This window comes from Anabrus simplex, chromosome 3, assembly GCF_040414725.1.
Source record: "Anabrus simplex isolate iqAnaSimp1 chromosome 3, ASM4041472v1, whole genome shotgun sequence".
Taxonomy (NCBI): Eukaryota; Metazoa; Arthropoda; class Insecta; order Orthoptera; family Tettigoniidae; genus Anabrus; species Anabrus simplex.
This window is the reverse complement of record NC_090267.1, coordinates 409,047,047-409,064,316: the sequence shown is the minus strand read 5'-3', so window position 1 is coordinate 409,064,316 and position 17,270 is coordinate 409,047,047. Positions and strand designations below refer to the sequence as shown.

At 38.8% G+C, this 17,270-nt stretch overlaps 1 protein-coding gene across 3 annotated transcripts in view; it reads left to right on the top strand.

Moving 5' to 3' along the window:
* LOC136866438 (protein Son) overlaps positions 1-6,288 on the top strand; it is a 372,657-nt gene extending 366,369 nt beyond the window's left edge. For all 3 annotated transcript variants that reach the window (XM_067143378.2, XM_067143379.2, XM_067143377.2), the window contains one exon: positions 5,549-6,288. In XM_067143378.2, coding sequence (XP_066999479.2) covers positions 5,549-5,662 — 114 coding nt within the window. In that variant the 3' untranslated portion in view covers positions 5,663-6,288. The remainder of the gene's footprint in view (positions 1-5,548) is intronic.
* Positions 6,289-17,270: the final 10,982 nt, after the last annotated feature.

Here is a 17,270-nt window from a genome sequence, read left to right as displayed (position 1 = left end):
TTGGATGGGTCTTGTTCTCCTCCGTTGATATTGCAACCACTCGATTCCCCTAGTTCACCACGTCCTCTTGGAGTTACCCGTTCAGTTCTTTCTCCCGGATTTGGCACCATTACTCACTGTAATTATCCTAGAAGAAATTGCTATTACGTGGACGTTTTTAACACTTTCATATATTGTACTACCACGTACAACGCTGAAAGGATATTCCCCATTACTTTGATTGAACTAGTCTATGGTTTAGCGCTCTAATTATTCATACTTTATAGTGTCGTTCCCTCATTACTTCACATGCCCTGTCCTAACAGCATTTATGTCGATGAATTTGTTTCTTCAGCTTTAGATTAATTCAGTATTCCCGCATTCTTTTCCGAACGTCTAAATGGTACTAACTATTGTTCTAGCACACTGCCTTACACTTCCATTGTCTCTTGATTCGTGCACTGTAATACAGTAATTACAGACACAAACTCTCCTTCCTTCAAACTACTTCAGATTAGCCTCTCTTCCCTCGTGCAGCTCCCTTTTGTAATATTCATGGGACAACTCTTAGCTAGGGGAATCACTGATAGAGCCATGCTAACTCTTTGTGTTGAAGAGGCTCCAGTTCCCACGGTCTGTTATATAATGACAAAATTTGAATATTGGACATAAACTAACAGATATGATCAACTCGAGACACTAGATAAATTCAATCAATATTCTCTGTCATTCCAGTTTTCTGTCATGTGGCTCCTAGGCATTCCACCACTATTTCTTCCCACTTTTTTATCCTTGCAGTTGGCATTTATGTAGCTCGGATAGCAGAGCTGGAGATTAAATCTTGAGACCTTACTGTGTACTCCCTGGAATAGTCTATCTGTCCCCTACATGGGCGGTGGCCTAATTCTGGCACGCTTCCTCTGTTTGCATCCCCACATTGGTTTTAATATATGCATGATGTATTCAATAAATGACAATACCACGCATATGTGGTATGGTTCAGTACTAAATGAAAGGTTCAGTAACTGACACCAGTGATATTTCTTGGTCCTTACTCTCATATTGTTGGTTCATTTATTTTAAGCAATTGTGACATTTGTCTCTGACGGACATTCTGTGTGTTACATGTTATAATTCTCATGTTTTGGTCCGTATTGAAATGTACAATGAAGTCAAATAAATATAAAAAAACTTATTTATTCCACCTATTCAATACATAAATAGAGATTTTAATTAAAAAATTAAATCTTGAATAAAATTGTAGGGGCATGTTTCGCCCTTTAATTAAGGGCATCTTCAGCCTTAATCTCAATCTGAAAGGTAATTAATCAGGTACCTGATTGTATTAAAATTACATATGAATGTGAGGATGATGTTGGAAATGTGCTTCAAATGGTGAGCAAAAGGTTAACGATAGTTATGATATTCTTAAAATGAAGCCTTAATAAAGTCTTAAAAAAACAAATAGTCATAAATTTATACACTTTCTTGAATGTCCTTGTTTAAAAATAGGTAACAAATTGTATACTGATAATTTTATAAGAACGTAAATTGTTCCGTTAAACCTTGTAAAGTGGCGCCCTGTGGAGGTTGAGGGCGTTAGAATAATGATAAAAGAAAAAAACTGTAGTTGATAATTCCAAATGGAGTATTAAAACATATTAAAAGCTAGTAAAGAGGCGTTACCGTTGCTCACTTCAAGTGAAGTTTATAATAAAATTGTTACGTTGAAACAAGTAAAGCGGGGCCTTGTGATGGTTGAGGGTGTTAGATAAAATTATCAGGTTTTGAACAGTTCAAGCGTCAGGATAATGATGAAGAATGTAGTTAATAACTCCGAGTGGAGTTTAAACACAATTTTAAAAATAGTAAAGAGACATTTCTGTTGCTTAGAACAAATGGGGTTTATAATAATATGACAGTGGTTAGACTGTTGTAACTCTCGTGCGAAGAGATAAAACTGTAGTCTTCTAAAAGCACGAGTGAAGAAGAGTGCTTGATGGTAAGCAGCTGTGTTAAATATTAGCTGGAAGGAGCGATTGTAGTCTCTTGTATATAGTCGAAAGGGAAATTAGGTTTGAAGTCTGTAACAATAGGAGAAATACGTGTTAAAGAATGAATTTGAATGAAAGGAGAGTTCAAAGAGAAATCGAAGTGTGTAAAAACGCTTACCTCTTTATTAATGTTGAAATTGGTTAACGTAAAGATGAGTTGGAGAGAAAACGTTGTGTGTAATTTCATTTATTTTTAATTGTAATAGTGTTAAATAGTTGCTATGGTAGCGTTGAAATGACTGATATTTAAGTTATTGGTGTTACAGAAGATGTGAGATTAATGGAGGAGAGGGTTGAAGCAGTGTGTCAAGTTTATAAGTTATTGGTCGTGGCGGGTAGCGAGAAAAGAGTTCAATTCTTAGAACAATATAAAGAGAAACGATATCATCAGTATCAAGTGCATTTCAAATAAAAGTTAGAGCCAGCCTAATCCTTTGTGAGGAGATAAATTAGCCTTCTTCTCGAACTGCGGTGCGGGAGCGAGGGAAAGTGTGACAGTAAACATCTATAAAGTTCTATAAGAACTCAGTTAATATCACTAAAAGGTGTTCTGTAAAGGGTTGAGGGTATAAGAAATCAAATTGTAGTATTAATAGTTTGGCGAAGCAAAAAATTTTTTTGTGAAAAGGTAAGTTTAGTCCTCAAACCAAAATCTCCATATATATTTAAGAAAAAAAGCTACTTACTATCAAACACACTTCCTCACTCTCACTTGCTTTGAAAGGACTAAACTTACCTTTTCACGAAAAAAAAAAATACCATCAGACACACTTCCTCACTCTTACATGCTTTGTAAGGGCTAAACTTACCTTTTCACAAAAAAACCAAAAAATTCTTTGCTTCGCCAAACTATTAATACTACAATTTGATTTCTTATACCCTCAACCCTTTACAGAACACCTTTTAGTGATATTAACTGAGTTCTTATAGAACTTTATAATTATAGATGTTTACTGTCACACTTTCCCTCGCTCCCGCGCCGCAGTTCGAGAAGAAGGCTAATTTATCTCCTCACAAAGGATTAGGCTGGCTCTAACTTTTATTTGAAATGCACTTGATACTGATGATATCGTTTCTCTTTATATTGTTCTAAGAATTGAACTCTTTTCCCGCTACCTGCCACGACCAATAACTTATAAACTTGACACACCGCTTCAACCCTCTCCTCCATTAATCTCACATCTTCTGTAACACCAATAACTTAAATATCAGTAATTTCAACGCTACCATAACAACTGATTCACAACTAAGTATTTATTTATTTTCCACCTAGTCGATACAATGATTGCCTAAGGCAATTTAATGATTAAAAGTGGTACATGTTTCGTATATTATCAACATCTTCAGCCACATAACACTGTTTAGATGAAAAATAAATAAATTGACAAAGTAATGCTTTAAAAGAAGTGTCCTTAAGATTAACATAAGATTGACAACATTAAAATAAACAAAAATCTCAAGAGAAAATATATAAATTATTTCTACAATTGAAAGCAGTCATCAAGGAAACACTTGTACAATATTCCATAGAGAATATGTCCTAATGAATATTCTTTTCTTAATAATTCATGAAAAAAATTAATTTATAAATTAAAAATTATACAATTTATAAGTAATTGTCGAAATGAAGAAATCCAGTTATCACAATGTGGCTCTTATTATTAATGCAGATGAAAATATTACTAATTCCTAGTTCTCAATTCTTATTAAGCCTGCTTTCCTTTGGAACAGTAACTCCTGTCGTTCTTTCACAGCCTTGGGTTTGGTGTAATATTGATGTTGCGTTCTTCCTTGCTCTTGCACCTGAGGAGGTGGAGGAGCGGGGGATATAGGTGTATCAAGAACCTCATTGCTGTCACCTATAGCTTCAACTGAGGAGGAATAAGTTGTAGGCCTATCTGTAGGTGGAGAAATTCCAGTTCTTTTTTCGTGATCTTTCTCAAGCATTTTCAAATATATTAGAATTTGATAATATAATGGATTTTCATATTCTACAGCCTCATTTATGAACATCTTGAGAAGACAGCGTGACTTTGGCTCAGTTGATCTTTGAATGGAAAGCAGCATCTTTAAAGAGCCAGCCTATATTGATATCCTTGACCAGCAATTTAAATATCTCTTTCTTAAACAACTGTTTTAATGTTGTACAGCGCACTGGATTTTTTATGAATCTCTATCATAGAGCTATTTTTTACCGTAGTGCAGTACATCTCTCAACTTCTTATCTTAATATTTTATATGGTATGTACATTTTTAAGACCTTTGTGTCTTTACATTGTTTAATTTCTTCAATACATTTGTGTTTGATTTGCTTTAGGCTGATGATGACGTACTGTTAGGTCGAAACTAGTCCCTGAACTTATATGTAATTTAAAACATTGTACAATTTGTATTGAAAAGGTGGACCTGAATAATATATTTTAATACTATTGGTAACACAAGTGCGTCCGGTGACATTTCTTTGTTGCGTTAATGCTATTGTTGTATTTCAATGTGTAGCTGGGACAGACAGGCCCAGGGGCTTTTAACTCGGGAGCATGGGTTGGCGACCACAGGCCCCTTAGCTGAGTTCTGGCATTGCTTCCAATTACTTGTGCCAGGCTCATCACTTTCATCTATCCTGTCCAGCCTCCCTTGGTCGGCTCTTGTTCTTTTCCAATTCCTACGGTATGGAGCATTCGAGGCCTAGGGAGTCTTTCATTTTCATGCCCTTGGTAGTCCATGTCTTTCTTTGACTGATAACTTAATTTTTCAAAGTGTCCATTGCCAAGTTGTACTTCCTCCTAAAACAATAATCACCACCACCACCACCACCACCACCACCACCACCACCACCACCACCTCTGGGATAGACAGACAGACAGTCAATCAGTCAGTCAGTAAATATTGCTGGAGAATTCTGTTTACATTGCATGTTCAAAAATATATAAATGGCTGAGACTGACTGAGGAAGACATTGATGAGGGACTCGAAAATTCGGACAGTGAAATCAGTTGCAATTTACATGAGAATTTATCCTGTGAAACTGAAGATATCCAAGAACACTCTGACAGAGAGGAAACGGATACTAGTGAGTCAAATGAAACTGATGAAGGTATGGAATTTTTTATCATATTCTTGGACTCATTCGTATCAGAGTTACATCCCTGATGTTTTAGGGCATAAAAAGCATTCTTTACATCCTGTTGATAGTGAAAAGTAATTCCCTACACTGATAGCCAGCACGTAATACCAGAACTAAATTTCAGAGCTAAATTTTTCTAATGAAGACAATTTCATTGAAAAACTGATTTCTACACATTACATTTAATGAAAACCATGTCTCATATCTGAAAAAATAATGTGTTGTATTTCCACTTCATGAATATTAGAGTAATGCATAATTTGTATGGCATAATAAACAAGATATTCATGAAAATTGTGGGGTCAGGTGCTAACCCCCGCCTTGGTGTTTATCAGTGCAACACTTAGCATTCGTAAGCAACTGTTAATATCATTATATTTTTATTATATAGGTTCGTGTGGATGGAGTAGAATACAAACCAAGTGTTGCAAGTCCCAACAAGAAACAGGCCAAAGCAGAAGCAGCCACTGTATGTTTGCAGTCATTGGGTGTACTTCCTCCATGATTAACTTCTGTTTACATCACTTACTGCCTTACTTTTATATCAAGAATTATTTATTTTGCAAACGTGTTAGCTGCTACAAATATACTGTATTTACATCTGATATTTATTGTATATTTTTTAGAAAGTAAGTGTTATACAAAAATGTAAATATTTGGAACCAACTTTCTGTCAAGTAGTAAGGACATAATTTGTGCTTAAATATCGAGAAAGAATCTTTCCATATTTTATAATATTGATCAAGTCTTATCTTCTGGTTCTTCATTTCTCGGATTGTTGAGACCTTCATTACCAGTTCATGTAAGCAATTAATATCTCACAAAAATTATGCAACACCTTTCTTGTATAATTTACTTCTCTTGTATTTATTGTGGTGGTATGGATGTGGATATCCCATGATTACGTTGTGTTACACATGACAAAGATAAAACTGTCTGTGTGAACATACTGACAGACACACGTGCCATTTCAGTACATGACTGCTAAATGACAATGGGTTATATTGATGTTCATTGCAATTTAAAATTGACTTACTTGATGGTGAAGTTACTTGATGGTGAAGTTAAGCAGCTGAACTCCAAACTCAGAAGCCCCAAGTAACATTAAGTGTTTTGCAATTCATTAAGCCACGATTTATTTTTAACGCATGCTTAGAATAGTTCTCAGGGCTAAACTGGATGAATAATAGCTAGGGCTTGGTACAGGAGGCAGGGTCCTATCTACAAGAAAAATTTGAATCTGATTTGATAAGAGTTTATTCATGTAATGCATGATAAATTGCACATCACCTCATGGTAGATAGGGGTTGTCTTCCACATTGTCCTTTAAATGGCCCGGGTCTCCAGCTCACCAGGCCGCACTGGCTGGAACACGTTCCAGAAGATGCCCAAGTATTCCATCAAGATGCGGACGGACCATCCAGGTTGGTTGCATGGAATACGCCTCAAGTTCCCGATGCTTGTAATGACCTCCGCTGGTTCCTGACGATGTTGAGGGTAATTACATTACCCAAGTACAATGAGGTTGGTAGAATCAATGCAAACTCTGTAAATGTGCTCTTCGTCACTCGCAGCATAAATCAAAGTTCATGAAAACCTTGAGTAATGAGTTTTCTCACCACTAATAAAATCACGAGACAAAGTTCATAAAGACTTTCAAGAATCCACTCTTTAACACTCATGGAAATGACGAGTCCGTGGTCATGAAGACTTTCAATAATGTTATAGTTCATCAATGAAAAATAATTACAAGTCTTTAAGTGATCACTGGCAAAGATCACAAGTCTATGCTCATGGAACCTTCGAATAAATTTAGAGTTCATCACTCGTGAATATTACAAGTGTTTGAATAATCACTGGCGAAAAGTTGGAGTCCATCACTGCTAAATATGACAAGTCTTTGAATAATCACTGGCGAAAAGTTAAAGTCCAACACTGGTAAATATTACAAGTCTTATTTATAAAGACTTAGAAAAATCCAGAGTTTCTCAACGATACTATAACCACACGAAGATAGCTTCCGACAATAATGGCAGCGAGTAGGGCCACGTTGACTACTCGACTGTCACTGACTGACTGAGATATTAGGCTATATTGAGCCCTCCTTATATTTGGTTTGGGACATCTACATCACATATGCCTTGAAGCTGGTTATCTCCTGAATCCCTTGACGGATTTTCTTGAAATTCAAGCATTGTGACGTTTATGTAATTCCCTTTAAGATGACATGTTGATCAGGTCGCTACCACAATTATTATGGGAGTTGTAATTTTTTTCTCCTTTGAATGTTCCGGAAGGTGTGACGCTTGAATCTGGAACATACGAGTTCAGGCTAGCTGCACGTGGCATGGCAGGCGGGTGATCTAACTAGCCCCTGCGGCTACGTCACGCATACAGCTGTTCTCAGCTTGCTTGCTCGTCCCGCTGAATGTAAACAAATCAGGCTTGCACGGAGTAATACGCGTGGTGATAAAATACGATCAACTCTCAAAAAAAATATGCATGTAACCGGTACATGTCCCTCCTTCTCAGGGAAAAAGAAAATACTATGAGGATTTTCTTTTAGTCTCTTTTCACTCAAAGTGAGATTGGAAGCATTGTAGATGCCTTCAAGGCTGCCATCTGTCTTGTGATTTTATAGGCACCGTTGTCCAACGATTCAGAAATTATGAAAGGGCCAAAATACAAGAGACAGAATTTTGCGTAGATCCTCAATTCCGGACGAGACATCGCAGGTTTTCGAATCAACACCTTGTCTCCCACTCGTAAGGGTGGTCTAAACTTACGATTCCTATTCCTTCGTTGTCTGATTCTGCAGCATGCCTCAATTTCCCTAAGGCTTTAGCGATTCTCGCTTCTTGATCGATTGCTGCATCTGGCGAAGCAGGGAGAATAGCATCCCACGGACGATGAGGAATATGCCCATGATGCACCAACATTGGAATATCTCCAGTAGATTCGTGGACAGTGGAGTTGACTATCTTCTGCATAACTGGAAGCATATCAATCCATTTCCAGTGTTCTTCCTGGCAGTACACCCGACAGAATCTGGCGATCTCCCTCATCAATCACTCAACAGGGTTGGCTTCTGGATGACGAATGGAATTCATGATGTGGTGAATCTCCAACTCCTCTATCGCCGCCTGGAACTCTGCGGACGTGAACTGGCTTCCATGATCTGTCAGCAGGAATGTGGGTTTCCCCATCTCAGGAAAGACATTCCTGCGAAGTCTCCTTAAAATATTCCCGGTGTTTGCCTTCTGAATAGGCAACAACATGGTGAATTTCGAGAAGACGTCGACGATGACTAAGACGTGCTTGTTACCTCTGGTTGCCTTTGGAAGTGGGCCGTACAGATCAAGCGCCATCACTTCGTGCGGCTTCTCTGGGATGATAGGCCTTGGATATTCCCTCATAAGGTAAATTTCGGCTTAATCCGTTGGCGTAAGTCACAGATTCTTATGGTCCTTCTAACATCATTCTGGAGGTACTCCCAGATGAATCTTTCCTTAATTACTCTGGCCACTTTATCCACTCCAGCATGTCCTGTGATGAAGTGGCTATGCCAGATGATGGCTTCCCGAATTTTAGCCGGGGCATAAATCCGTTTAGTGGTCCTGATTGCGTCAACGTATTTATAGAGTAGGTTGTTGTCCCATGAAAAAGATTGGGCTGCCTGCTTAATCCGGGCGTAGTCTGGATCGTGCTGTGGAATCGCTCCTTCACAGAAACGAATGATTTATCTTAGCCTAGGATCTCTCCGCTGGGCTTGGGCTAGATACCGAAGTCTTCTCAAAAACTCTTCGTCATCCCGACCAGTAACTGAAATTGGACAGGCTATGGCTGCATCTGTGGGATTCCGGCTGAGGGCGTCGGCTAGTACATTATTCTTTCCAGACCGATGCACAATGGAGACATTGAATTGCTGTATAAATAGTGCCAATCTGGTAACCCGTTCATTTGTGAGGTCGGAAGATAGGATGAAAGTTAGTGCCTTGTGGTCTGTATAAATGGTGATTGGAAACCCAAAGACAACCTTTTTCCAATATAAAAGCGAATATACAATAGCCAGGGCTTCTAGCTCTGTAATGGTGTAGGATTTTTCATGTGTCCTTAGCTTCCGACTTACGAACGCAATGAACAGCTTAACATCGGTCTTATCAGCATCGACTTGGTAGAGAACGGCTCCGATTCCTATCTTACTAGCATCACATTCAATATGGAAAGGCCATTCATAATTAGGATAACAGAGCTGCACGTTATTTCTGAACATCCTTTTAGTAGCAATAAAGGATTGCTCACATTCTGTGGTCCATTTCCATCGATTATTTTTCTTCAGTAATTCCTGGAGAGGTGCTACAGTCTCTGTGTACTGAGGACAATGTTGCGAAAAGAACTGGCAAAGTCCAAGGAATTGCCGAACTTGCTTAATCCTGCAAGGCCTAGGGAAATCTACAATGCATTGAATTTTGGCAGGATTTGGGCGGATGCCCTCCCCGCTAATGACATGCCCAAGATAAAGAACTTCTGTCTTGAAAAATTGGCTTTTTTTTTCAAATTAATTTAGTTCTTTTCTCTCAATTCTTTGAGTACAGTGTGTACATCTTCTAAGTGCTGCTCCCAGGTATCGGATACTACCAAGATATCATCTACTTAAATGGTGGCAATGGCCTTTACTTCATCAGATAATTGGCTCTCCAACACTCTTATCAAGGCGGCTCCCGAGTTCTTGATGCCAAAGGGCAATCGATTGAAGACATATGTGATATTATCAAAGATAAATCCTGTGAAGAGCCTGCTGTGTTCGACTAGTACAATATGGAAGTAAGACGATGTCATGTCCATGCCTGAAAAATACTTTTTTCCAAAAAAATTGCTTAAGCAGAGGAGGGTGGTCATACTCAAGGACCAGTCGGTCATTCAAGGCACGAGCGTCCAAACATAAACGAAGATTACCATCGGGTTTCCTTACTATGGTGAGTGGATTAATATAGGGCGTAACGCACTTTGAGATAATTCCGTCAGCCTCCATCTGACGAATTAGTGTCCTGGTTTCATCCATGTACTTCTCAGGCACCAGATATGGCTTGCGTTTATAGGGCGAAGTATCCTTGACGTTGAAGTAGTGTTTAAAATTCTTGATCTCTCCAGGCTTCTCATCGAAGACATCCAGATAGGTCTGATATATCTCTTCCTCTGCCGCTGCTATGTTAGGGTGGCAATCTGGGGCTTCAGTTACACTGGAGATGTAGGTGAGAAAATCAGGCCCTTTGTCATTCAAAATTTCATCGATGGGTCCCTCCTCATTGGGATCACCATCTTCCATTGACATGGGTCCCTCTTCTTCAGGATCACCCTCTTCTTTCAGTACCTGGTCGACTGGGGCGGCATCGCCAATCACACCATCGACTTGTGTACGGGGTAAGTCAATCCCTTGAAGTCTAAAATCTTCACCGTCTACCAGCTGTAACTCTACAGATCCAATCCTACATAGATGAATAGAGTTGGCAGAATAGTCAATGGTAGCCTTATATTTAGACAGAAAGTCTGAACCCAAGATAAGGTTAAACTTCATAGGCGAGACTATCAGGAAAATATGTTCACACACTTCTTCGCTGATAGCAAACTCATGGAAGACTTCTTGCTTACATTTGATATTCCTGTCAGAAATAATGCCCTTAATCCTAACTTGTGCTCTGGCAAAATGAGAAGGTTACATCGATCCTTGATCAATGTTATCAACTTGTCAGAAATTAGGGAAACTTGCGCTCCCGAGTCCACTAGCGATGATACTTGGAATTCCCCAATGGTAATATTGATGATGGGTAAACTTCGTTGAACATGTTGACGAATGGGTAATTCGTCTTCAGATACTAAGTCGTCATCAATGTGCCAATAATTTAATATGTCTACATGAAATGACCCGACCTCCTCATTTTCAGGCAATCTTATTTCTGAAAAATTTAAGTTGTTTTTTTTTTTTTTTTGGGCAACAGCACCTGTGGATTCTGTGTTTTGACCAAAGGTGTTGTTTCTTTTATGGTATTCAAGAGAAGTTGCTCCAGGTTGATGACCCTCTTGTTTCTTCTGATGGAGGTAGTCCTGCGTTTCCTTCCATCGTTAGTGCAAGTCAGAATTGTTTGAGTCTCTACTCTCTTGTTTCTTCTCTTGTTTTAACCAAGTAGGTTTGGTTTGGTAGGGCATCTGGCCACAGTATGGGCGTCTCCTAAACCCTCTATACCGCGGAGGTGAAAATGGAGTATCTCTCTCTTCCCTTCTATCCGCTCGTTTGGGTCTTTGTCGCGGTTGTTCAGAAGTATTAACCTGAACTGGATGGGCGGCTACGTCCTTACTCTTGCTCGGTTTCAAAGTTCCCTGAGCATGAGCAGTATCAAGACGTCGCAATACGGCATCAAATTGATGTAAGTTCTGAATGTTCGCTGCTACTAAGATCTCTTGAACGTGAGAAGGATATTGTAACGTAATGACCTGTATGAGTTCCTTCTCAGGCAAAGGAGGGTCTAAGTACTGCATCTTCTTCAACTGAGATAATAAAAAATCTGCGTATCGAGAGGTGTTAATGGAGGTGTTATACCTTCTCGAATAGAGTTGAAGTTTGATAAGGTGCTGAGTTTCTGCATTCCAAAAACGGTCAAGTAAAGCTTTCTCAAAGTCAGAGTATGTCTTGAAATTAGATTTGAATATGGAATACCAGGAAAGAGCCTTGCCTTCTAATAATCGGGCAACTGTTCTTAGCATTCTATCCTCACTAATCTTGTGCTCTTGAAAATATTCCGCTACATTGATTAGAAACTCTTTAGCCGTGTAATCTTCTTTACCGGAGAATTTAGGAGGTTTTTCCTCTTGGATTTTAATGATAGTTGTCTGGTATGATGTCTCTCCGACTCCTTCTATCGAACTATGAATAGGTCTGGACATATCTCGAGACTCAAGATTAACGACCTTAGTGGCTAGTTGTTCGAGATTACTCTTGACATCCCCCAACTGGAGTTGGACTATTCCTTCGACTTGTTTGACATCGTTCTTTAATTCAGTTTTAAGTTCACAAACATCTTTACAAATACGACTAATTTGTGTGGTCGTATTATCGGCTTGCTGAGTGAACCGTTTGTCAAACTCGCCCTGCTTAGCTTTTAAAAAAGTAATTTTGTTTCCAACTCTGGAAATGTCATTCTTAACCGTGTCCCTAAGAGTATCTTGGACAGAAACAATTTTAGCCTGCATTTGCGAGAGCTGACCATGTGACTCCTGAAATTCGGCCTTAAAATCCTCAATGTCCTGCGAAAGCTGTTGGACTGAAGGAAGAACCTTCTTCAAATCCTCCTTAACAATTTCTATGACTTGGTCTTTAACAGCATTTTTCATTTCTTCGACATTACGAGTAAGCTGAGAGTTGATTTCAGTGAATCGATCATCAATTTTCTTATGGGACTCTGTGAATCTTTTTTCTATCCTAACACTTGCTTGATCAAAATGAGATTCTAAGTTCGCATTCATTTCAGTAAAGCGCTTATCTAACCTGGCGTCAGCTTCAGCTAACCGCCTGTCTAAGTTGGTGTTAGATTCCGCTAAATTGTCTAAGCGCTGCTCTAGTTTAGTATTAGATTCAATCAATTGCCTATTCAAGTTAGCAAGCGTAGTTTTAGATTCGGCATTAGATTCAACATTTGCTTGGACTAAGTTATTTAAACGTTGGTCTACATTGGCAAGATTAACATTAGTTTGAACATTAGCCTCAGCTAAGCTAGAAAGATTGCTATTATTTTCAGCGAGGCGTCGCTCTAAGTTAACATTAGCCTCAGCTATGCTAGAAAGATTAGTATTAGTTTCTGTAATACGTCTCTCTAAGCTAGCACATGTCGCAGTAAGCCTAGTCTCTAAGTTGGCGTTAACCTCATTCATATTAAGCCTAAGGGCTTCAATTGCTGCAAGTATATTATCCATTTTTATGGCAATTTTAATACCTCAAAATGACACTTAGAATTTTCAATCATAAATTGAAATACCAGTGACTTAAAAAATTCGAAAGCACTCACTTCAGTATATATCAACACATAGAAAATCAACCATATGACAAGAACACACAAAACACAAATTGTTTGCCACGTCCAGGGCATAAGTTTCACTTTGTAAAAAGAAACACCACGTCCAGGGTGTTGTGATTGTCTATTACTTGATAGCACCGTTAACCTAGCTATCGTGCCCCAACGTGTAGGGTGCCACGTATATTACCCTCCTCTCTGTACCAGTAAAAGAGCCCGACTTTACAATTTATTTTTAACGCAAGCATGGAATAGTTCTCAGGGCTAAACTGGATGAATAATAGTGTCCTTTAAATGGCCCGGGTCTCCAGCTCACCAGGCCGCACCGGCTGGAACACGTTCCAGAAGATGCCCAAGTATTCCATCAAGATGCGGACAGACCATCCAGGTTGGTTGCATGGAATACGCCTCAAGTTCCCGATGCTCGTGATGACCTCCGCTGGTTCCTGACGATGTTGAGGGTAATTACATTACCCAAGTACAATGAGGTTGGTAGAATCAATGCAAACTCCGTAAATGTGCTCTTCGTCACTCGCAGAATAAATCAAAGTTCATGAAAACCTTGAGTAATGAGTTTTCTCACCACTAATAAAATCACGAGACAAAGTTCATAAAGACTTTCAAGAATCCACTCTTTAACACTCATGGAAATGGCGAGTCCGTGGTCATGAAGACTTTCAATAATGTTATAGTTCATCAATGAAAAATAATTACAAGTCTTTAAGTGATCACTGGCAAAGATCACAAGTCTATGCTCATGGAACCTTCGAATATTACAAGTGAATATTACAAGTCTTTGAAAAATCACTGGCGAAAAGTTAAAGTCCAACACTGGTAAATATTACAAGTCTTTGGGTAATCACTTGGCGAAAAGTTAAAGTCCATCACTGGTAAAGATTACAAGTCTTTGAATAATCACTGGCGAAGAGTTAAAGTCCCACACTGGTAAATATGACAAGTCTTTGAATAATCACTGGCGAAAAGTTAAAGTCCAACACTGGTAAATATTACAAGTCTTATTTATAAAGACTTAGAAAAGTTCAGAGTTCCTCAACGATACTATAACCACACGAAGATATCTTCCGACGATAATGGCAGCGAGTAGGGCCACGTTGACTACTCGACTGTCACTGACTGACTGACTGAGATATCAGGCTATATTGAGCCCTCCTTATATTTGGTTTGGGACATCTACGTCACATGCCGTGAAGCTGGTTATCTCCTGAATCCCTCGACGGATTTTCTTGAAATTCAAGCATTGCGACGTTTATTTAATACCCTTTAAGATGACATGTTGATCAAGTCGCTACCACAATTATTATGGGAGTTGTAATTTTTTTCTCCTTTGAATGTTCCGGAAGGTGTGACGCTTGAATCTGGAACATACGAGTTCAGGCTAGCTGCACGTGGCATGACAGGCGGGTGATCTAACTAGCCCCTGCGGCTACGTCACGCATACAGCTGTTCTCAGCTTGCTTGCTCGTCCCGCTGAATGTAAACAAACCAGGCTTGCACGGAGTAATACGCGTGGTGATAAAATACGATCAGCTCTCAAAAAAATATGCATGTACAGGGCGTAACCTGTACAATACATACATACATACATACATACATACATACATACATAAATCATTATAGATTGTTATGCCTTTCAGTGTTTATTCTGCAAACCTCTGTGAATTTACTAAATGCCGCCACAATCCTCTCTTTGTAAGTAGCTCTGTGGCCTCGTTTAGTTCTATGAAATGAAAATCCACAGCCTGTTTCCAGTTATTCGACCGGGTCAGGAAGGGAACGAATGACGTTCCTACCTAGTGGCAAGAATAGGAATTGTGCCGGCTGCCGAAGCCTGTCGCACTCCTCTGGGGCAATGATTGATGAAAGACAGATGAAATGAAATGATACTGGAGAGTGTTGCTGGAATGAAATATGACAGAGAAAACCTGAGTACCCGGTGAAAAACCTCTCCCACCTCCGCTTTGTCCAACACAAATCTCACATGGAGCGACCGGGATTTGAACCATGGAACCCAGCGGTGAGAGGCCGGCGTGATGCCGCCTGAGCCACGGAGGCTTCTTGTTTAGTTCTATACTGAGTAATAAATTGTCTCCCTCTACTTCTTTTACCCTCCATGACATTTTTTTTTTTCCTAGTGGCTTTACGTTTCACCAACAGATATAGGTCTTATGGCGACAATGGGATTCGAACTCACTATCTCCCAGATGCAAGCTCACAGCTGTGCGCTCCTAACCACATGGCCAACCATTATTCTCTGTGACTGAGTCTGTTATTCTCCTAGGTAATCTCTCCTCTTCCATTCATCACAAATGAAACTGAAGAGATAATTGATCTGATGGAAACAAGGAAAATTCTCATCATGGGGAAGAGTAAAACAAAATGGGAGACATTATGAATAAGACACCTCTGGCAAATTATTGTATACAAGTTTTTAAATAACCCTCCTATATTAATAGGCTACACTGTATGGCAGGGTAAGACAAAACATGTGATGGAGATGTTATAAAGGAATAAACACTCAAATTACATAATTTCATAAGTATATCATACATTTAAATAGGGTACCATTCCGTAATGTTTTGTCACTCGGAGAGCTGTCTTAACCATTTCACGAATATCCTCCATGGGCGTCTGGAAACGCTTCCATGCGTCAGCAAAATGTCGAAGTATGGTACCACGTGCTCTGACCATTAGTCCTGTTAGTGTTTGGATTTGTAATATGGGATTGTGCGTTTGTAAATTTCTTTCTTCTTCAGATTTACATCGTCTGGTTGGCCTTTGTGGTGTTTGAACAGTACAATTGAGTCTATGACGAAGCCTTAGAGTTGTGTTCTCTGAAGGCTATCCTGTCAATATGACGAGGTCTGGTAATAACTTGGAGCCACGAAATGAAGTGAACTTTATACTTCACGAAGATAGAGACGAGAGTTGTGCAGCTGGGTACCCATTGAGACCAGTCCAGTGTCTCAGGGCTGGCTTGATTGAAATGTGGACAGCTTACATGCTAAGCATTGATCACATTCAAGCAAGAGAGCAAACACACTCAGCACAGCACAGGAACTGTGACATTCAATTGTGACTGTGAAGTTTTTCTCACACCACATTTAACAAAATGTTGATTGGAGTACAGTATTTTTAAAAACTGTAATTTTAAGAAATAACTATTTTTTTAAAATATTTGTGTTTGATTTATACTGCAGACATGGTCTTATTTCCCTATATTTACACATTCAAAGAAAACTGACATATTACAATGTACGAGGATACAGGATTTAAGTGTGCAAGCTATGATTTACAATTTCTTGGATGGCAATCACAGAATATCCACCAAGAAAAGTAAAATTTCTCTTATTTATTCATTAAAATGCAATACATTTGCATATACTGTAATTCAACAAGTTTAATGCTTGATCTTTCACAGTATTGTAGTGTTATGTGACCTTCCTTATTTACTGAGTTTGTGAAAATAGTATTTGAAACTTATCACCAGATGCCTGATGATAATAGCTAACTTGTAAATGGCAAACGAGTTTCATGCAAGGTTAAATTACAACAACACTGTAAATGCAATACCAAGGAAATATGCAGTATGTTCTCAAATGAATTACTTAACTAACATTATTCTTGGTAAACATGACTGAATTGTTGGTATATTTATCAGACCAGTTAAACTCAAGCAATTACAAGTCACAACTTATCCGCTTAACACCTTATTATGCTAGGAATGTTTCTAAAGCATATCCCTTTTCTTTTCTTCCTGACCTTTCCCAATCATCTTGGATAAGCTGAAGCATACCCCCAGTGGTGTAATGAATGTGATATGGCCTGCCTGCCAAAATAAATATTCGGGCCCCCTCAAATAAAATATAAAACCTATAAATATCTTAATGTTGTAGATTTAATTGCAGCAGGTAGAAGGAATATGATATATTGTCGAACAAAGGAATTATTTGTTATTGTCAGATTATTATTATTATTATTATTATTATTAAATAATGTTTAATAGGTTTCATTTGATTGCCACCATGGTTT